Below are 6,867 nucleotides of genomic sequence, written 5' to 3'. Positions count from 1 at the left end.
ACTGAACTGAACTGGATGAAAAGGCATATTATTCCGCATGGCTCCACCTTTCGCTTCTCACCTGCAACTTGGCAAGAGAAGGCAAAGACGTTGATGTCGTCAAAGGGCCAGGAGTAGGAAGAGGGAGGCGGGTGGAAGGCCAGACTCGCGGTGTCGTTCTTTCGCAAATCGATCAAGAAGGTGGCGAAGACCATGGGCACAGCGAAGCACCCCAGACGCTGGCGGTTCTTGGTGGGGAAATAGTCTGCTGTGCGTCGGTAGTAACCCTGGCGGGAGCAAGAAATTAAAAGCCAAATTCCCGGGAAGATAATTTATCCACCCAACACCGCCAAGTAAAATATACGTAGCATTAAGCCCAATCGTTTCATCTCTCTAATCAGGGGATCCTGTTGACCCCGGGGGGGGGGGGGGAAACGCTGCGACCGTCATAAATACGGGTCAGTTGCCAAGCGTCCGGATTTGGATCAGCTGACTGTGGGGGATGCTGCAAAGGTCGTGAAGTGTGGAAAAAAAGCGGTCCTAAGTCACGTTTCTCAGGGCCGCTGCAATTGCGAAGGGTCGCTAAATGCACCTGTTGAAAGTCGAGGACTTGCCTGTTTTCAAACCTGCCTGCTTACCTGCGGGGTGATCCCACACCAGAAATTAGAATAATACGTCTGGGAATCCATCATGGGGGCAACGACCGATTTGTTTTGTGCGATGAGGAACCTCAGGGTTTGGTTGTTGGTCAGGATGCTGTCCGTGTCGCAAACTAGGGGCAAAAGATACACCAGCTCAGTCAGGGAGGAGGAGGAGGAGGAGGAGGAGGAAGAGGTGGAGGGAAAAGATGGCTGTGGGGTCCTTGGTGCTTTCTGAGCTGGGTTATTTTCTTGCAGATGTTTCATTGCCCGACTAGGTAACATCATCAGTGCTACAAGGGAGGAGGAGGAGGAGGAGGAGGAGGAGGAGGAAGAGGAGGAGAAGAGGAGGAGGAGGAGGAGAAAGAGGAGGAGGAAGAGGAAGAGGAAGAGAAAAGGAGGAGGAGGAGGAAGGAAGGAAGGAAGGAAGGAAGGAAGGAAGGAAGGAAGGAAGGAAGGAAGGAAGGAAGGATTGTGGGGTCCTTGGTGCTTTCTGAGCTGGGTTATTTTCTTGCAGATGTTTCATTGCCCGACTAGGTAACATCATCAGTGCTACAAGGGAGGAGGAGGGGGAGGAAGAGGAGGAGGAAGAGGAGGAGGAGGAGGAGGAGGAGGAGAAGAAAGAGGAGGAAGAGGAGGAAGAGAAAAGGAGGAGGAGGAGGAAGGAAGGATTGTGGGGTCCTTGATGCTTTCTCAGCTGGGTTATTTTCTCGCAGATGTTTCATTGCCCAACTAGATAATATCTTCAATGCTAGAAGGGAGGAGGAGGAGGAGGAGGAGGAGGAAGAGGAGGAGGAGGAGGAGGAGGAGGAAGAGGAGGAGGAGGAAGAGGAGGAGGAGGAGGAGGAGGAAGAGGAGGAGGAGGAAGAGGAGGAGGAGGAGGAGGAGGAGGAGGAAGAGGAGGAGGAGGAGGAGGAGGAGGAGGAAGAGGAGGAGGAGGAGGAGGAGGAGGAGGAGGAAGAGGAGGAGGAGGAAGAGGAGGAGGAGGAGGAGGAGGAGGAAGAGGAGGAGGAAGAGGAGGAGGAGGAAGAGGAGGAGGAGGAGGAGGAAGAGGAGGAGGAGGAGGACTGTGGGGTCCTTGGTGCTCTCTGAGCTTGGTGGTTTTCTTGCAGACGTTTCATGACCCAACTAGGAACCATCATCAGTGCCAGAAGGGAGAGAGAGAGAGAGGGCAAATTCCACTTCTTTCTAAAACTGATGATATTCCCTAGTTGGGCCACGAAACGTCCTCCAGCAAAAAAAAACCCCAGCTCAGAGAGCACCATAAATGCACAAAAATGCATCCAAGCCTTTCCTTCAAAATTCCCTCAACGTTCTTCTTTCCCGCGACACGTTGTGCCCCCAAAGTATCCAGCAAGCCACGGTTTCGATGAGTTTAGCCGGCCGAATCCAGGGCACCACTCTGGACTTTGCCTGAATTTAGCCCGTGGGGAGTGTCACTGTGTGTGTGTGTGTGGGCGGGGGGGGGGCAACTTTGGGCCCAGATTGTTGGGGGCAATTAAGCTGACTTTGTAATAATGCCGCTTGGGGGTGTGTGTGTGAAAGCCCTAATAAGCAGGCATATACACAGAATGAAGGCTCCTGCTAAGCACATTGTGCTTTAGATTGTAAGCTGCCCTGAGTCTTCGGAGAAGGGCGGGATATAAATGGAATTAAAATAAAATAAAAATAAAAATATACATAGAATGAAGGCTACTGCTAAGCTTGTAAGCCGCCCTGAGTCTTCGGAGAAGGGCGGGATATAAATGGAATTAAAAATAAATAAATAAAATAAATAAATAAATAAAATAAACTCTTTTTTTTTGCCACTGGTCAGATTTACCAGAATGTAAGCGGCTTCGTGCGCTCGAGCAAAGACGAGGGCTTCCTGCTTTAGCCTCATGATCTGTTCGAAACGCTGCTCCGTCCAATGTTTGGGTCCCACTTCGTTGGGATAAGAGCTGAGTGGGGGGGGGGGAAAGGTGGGGGGAGCAAAATAATCAGAAGGGTCAGCTAGAAATATTTTATCAGGTTTGCCTAAAGCATAACATTCCACCTTTGGTCAGGGAAGAGTTAACACATATTTTGCCTCCAGAGGGTGGGGAGGGGAAAAAAAAAGAAAGAAGAATATTTGGATTCCACGGTGTGGAATTTTTCCCGTGGCATCCGTTGGGCAAATTCAGAAAAGAGGCGCTCGGCTCAGGGGAGGGATAGACTGCCTCTGTCCAGAGAGGCTCCATTGCAAGGCCTGAGACACAAAACATTACCTGGGCTCTTCCACAGCTCTCCATACGATAGACCGGTAATGTTTTTCCACCGCCCTGAGCCATTCCTGCAGCATTTGCGTGGTGTTGTCTACGTTGTGATCCGTGGCGCACCTGGGGAGGGAGGGAGGGATGGATTTTGGTTCTTCCCAAAAACCGAAGCTCTGTGTTCAAATTCACCCGTTTGAGACTTAAAAAATAATAAAAAAAATTGGCTAGCCTCAAGGAGCACGACGTATTAAGATGCCGGAGATTTAAAACAAAACAAAAAAAAAACCACGAGAAGCCTTACGGCAGATCAGAGTTCCCTTTTGCCCTCTCTTCCCAGAAGCTTTGGACTCCAAGACTCATAACCAGCTGGCTGGGGATTATGGGAGTTGCCCAGCGCATTCAGGCCTCCCCATGTAGTCTTAAGGGAAGTCTGTTGTTCCCAATGGCTCCCATCAAGATACTTTCCCCCCCCCGAGCTCTTTTTCAACGTGATTGAGCCTAGAATTGTCCCCAGGCAAAAAGGAAAGGTCGCCACCGAGTATAGACATCTCGGTTCAAACATCACCGTGCTAGGTCTCCAATCCACAACTATTCCGACCACTGCATGGGGGGCTGCCTCCCTACTCGATCCGATCCGCAAATCAAGTTGACCTTGGCGGTCTGGAATTTCTAGAGACTTTTCCTTCCCCTCCTTTATTTTAACCAAATTCCTTATCGTTGGAATTCTACAGCCCCAAATCCCGCTTATTTATTTTTTTTCCCCTTCTCCGCGCAGGCTAGAAAATCAGCAGAAGGGTTGATCTGCTACGGGCCAAGATGTTCAGCCAGTTGCTGGAAATTATATGTTTACTTTCCAAATGGCTCTCAAGCTGCGTTCGGTTGTGCCAACACAGCGACTCTAAACATATTTGTGGCACGTGGCGCCTTTACTCCAGTTAGGATCTGGATTGTGTTGCTTAGTCAATTAGCCACCCAAGACAGTCTCAGCCTTGAAGCCAAGGAAAAGAGGCTGTAATTGCAGTTTAATTGGAATTAGGAAGTCAGAGGGAAACGGGAAGGAGAGGACATTAAAGAATTCCCCAGAGATCCAATGGTTGTAAAGTAACGGATGGGCAAAAGAGAGGGAGGGAGGGAGGGAGGGAGGGAGGGGGAGGATGGGAGTTGTGATCCATGCCCTCCCCAGGCAGCCGGATTGGGAGATAGATGGGTCCTCTGAGGCAAAGGAGGAGAGAAATTGTTTTGTGGAGAGGCCAAGGGAGACGAAGGCACAGATGTTGAAGGAAGAAGAGGAAACGGAATAAAAAGGGGAAGGAAGAAAGGAAGGAAGGAAGGAAGGAAGGAAGGAAGGAAGGAAGGAAGGAAAATGGGAGGAAGGAAGGAAGGAAGGAAGGAAGGAAAATGGGAGGAAGGAAGGAAGGAAGGAAGGAAGGAAGGAAGGAAGGAAGGAAGGAAAAGGAAGAGATGAACAAGAGGAAGGAAGGAAGGAAGGAAGGAAGGAGGGAGGGAGGGAGAAGAAAAAGGAAGGAATGAACAAGAGGGAGAAAAGGAAGGAAGGAAGGAAGGAAGGAAAGGGAGAAAGGAGAGGGAGGGAAAGAAGGAAGGAAGGAAGGAGAAGGAAAAGGAAGGGATGAACAAGAGGAAGAAAAGGAAGGAAGGACGGGGGGGAGGGAGGGAGGGAAGGAGGGAGGGAGGGAGAAGAAAAAGGAAGGAATGAACAAGAGGGAGAAAAGGAAGGAAGGAAGGAAGGAAGGAAGGAAGGAAGGAAAGGGAGAAAGGAGAGGGAGGGAAGGAAGAAAGGAAGGAAGGAAGGAGGGAGAAGAAAAAGGAAGGGATGAACAAGAGGAAGAAAAGGAAGGAAGGACGGGGGGGGAGGGAGGGAAGGAAGGAAGGAAGACAAATAGAAATTACTATACAACAGACTCCAGATAGTGGATTCTGACCTTCTGGAACTGTCCAGCGACATCCTAAAATTGCCTTTGTCGCTTTAACAGATCCTACAGATGAGGGGAAAGCTCATCTCCTCCTTGATATTAAAAACCACCCACCCTTCTCATTACATGGCTGGAGTTGGGAATTCTACGAGTTCCAAAAAAAAAAAAAGAGCCATACACTTTTTCTTTCTTTCTTTCTTTTTTTGGCCAGGGAGAAGCTTTGAAAGGCAGCAAAAAGGAGAATCTTTCCATCTTTGCAAGCCGCCCAGGTGGGAGACAGGTGAGCCATACCTGCCAGGCTGGGAATTGTAGCTGTTTGAGGGGCAGGGTGACGGGTGAGATGAGAGGGATGGCAGATCAATTCACCTGGCAAAAAATCCAATTTATTTGCAGCCTGGGGTTGCTCAAGGGCTTTAGGCACACGCCATAACATTAAACAATGTGTAGCATTCAGGATTATTATTATTATTATTATTATTATTATTGAAAAAATGGCCTTATATCCCTCTCTCTCTTCGCACAAGAAGGCCGCAACCCATCTCCCGATATTGTTTTAGAGGTCCTGGACTATAACTCCCATCGTGCTGGGATGCAGGAGGATGGGAGCTGCAGTCCGTGGGATCTGCAGGGCGCTCAAATTGGGCTGTGGGGAGAAAAGGGGATAGCCGATCTCAAGCCACGCCGAGGCCCGGAAACCCCCCCAAGGAAGATCACGGATGGGAGGGAAAACCACAGAGGAGCAAAACACGAATCTTTTGGAAAAAAATATACTCGCCCACCCACCCCGGGAACCCCGGAAACGGAATTCTGCACCCCAAGTTAGCATGGGCTAATGCCTCCTTCAGTAACACCAGCTGCCTGCAATTAGTGCAGGTTCGCATCCCACCAGGCTCAAGGTTGACTCAGCCTTCCATCCTTCCCAGGTAGGTAAAATGAGGACCCAGATTGTTGGGGGCAATTAAGCTGACTTTGTAATAATGCCGCTTGGGGGTGTGTGAAAGCCCTAACAAGCAGGCATATACATAGAATGAAGGCTACTGCTAAGCTTGTAAGCCGCCCTGAGTCTTCGGAGAAGGGCGGGATATAAATGGAATAAAAATAAATAAAAATAAAATAAAATAAATCCGTCTCTCAAATCCCATAACGGAGAAACAACCCCCCCCAATCCTCTGTCCTTTAAGCGGGGGCGCTTTCTTGATGTCTAGCACTGCATGCCCCCAGTCACCCCTGCCCCACACGGCCAGGTCTGGGGGCTCCAGAGTCAGGAAGACACACACACACACACACACACACACACACACACACACACACACACAAAACGGGCAAGGGGGGGAAACGCTTCAAAGCACCCCCCCAGTCTTTCCCCAGCCAGCCTCCCCAACGCAGTGACCTGTTCAGAAACTCACCCCTCCTGCCAAGGAGATGTCCCACCCCAGACGCCCACCCCCCACTCCCCACTCAACTAGGGTCCCAGAGACCCCACCCTCCCCAAAGCCGACTCTGGAGAGAGGCGAGACCTTTCCTCCCCCCCCTCCTTCCAGCAGGCAGCTGTCCAGCTAAGAAAGGGAAGGGGGGGGGTTGTCGGTGCTTTGCAAGGAAGCCCCCCCCGAACGACCCACGACCCCCGCCGCCGCGTCAGCTTACCAAACGGAGATGCGCTCGGCGGGGTAATCCAGGCTCTCCAGAGCCCCCAGGTAGTGGGGCAGCGAGTGCTGGGCATTGCGGGCCAGGATGGCGACCACCACGGTGGGCAGCTCCTCCTCCTCCTCCTCCTCCCCCCTGCCCGGGGATTCCCCTTCCTCCTGGGGGGAGGAGCAGACCCCCAGACCCAGGAGGAGAAGCGCCAGGGCGCAGCGCAGGGAAATCACGGGCGGAGGCATCGAGGCAGCCACGGAGGAAGAGGAGAAGGAGGAGGAGGAGCGGGGGGGGGGGCAGAGGAGGGAGCAGAGGCGGGGGCGGAGCCAAAGGGAGAGGAGGGGCCAGAAAGGGGAGGGTGGGGGGGGCTTGACTCTCGTTCCGCGGAACCGAAGCTCCTTCGCCTGCGCCCCTCCACCCACAGCCTCTTTTTCATCTTTCCCCGGCGTA

The 6,867-nt window shown here is 51.7% G+C and overlaps 1 protein-coding gene across 1 annotated transcript; it reads right to left on the bottom strand.

The window, feature by feature from the left end:
- Positions 1 to 61: 61 nt before the first annotated feature.
- LOC310650754 (putative inactive glycosyltransferase 25 family member 3) lies at positions 62 to 6,662 on the bottom strand (the record flags this gene model as incomplete). The annotated part of the gene is made up of 5 exons (XM_083380338.1): positions 62 to 266; positions 618 to 751; positions 2,427 to 2,557; positions 2,864 to 2,974; positions 6,427 to 6,662. Coding segments are annotated over 5 exons (817 nt in total), but the record flags the coding sequence as incomplete, so codon positions are not given.
- Between the last annotated feature and the right edge of the window lie 205 nt (positions 6,663 to 6,867).

The sequence above is a fragment of the Vipera ursinii genome (assembly GCF_947247035.1).
Source record: "Vipera ursinii genome assembly, contig: scaffold_390, whole genome shotgun sequence".
Classification (NCBI taxonomy): Eukaryota; Metazoa; Chordata; class Lepidosauria; order Squamata; family Viperidae; genus Vipera; species Vipera ursinii.
This window is presented reverse-complemented; position numbering and strand designations above follow the sequence as displayed.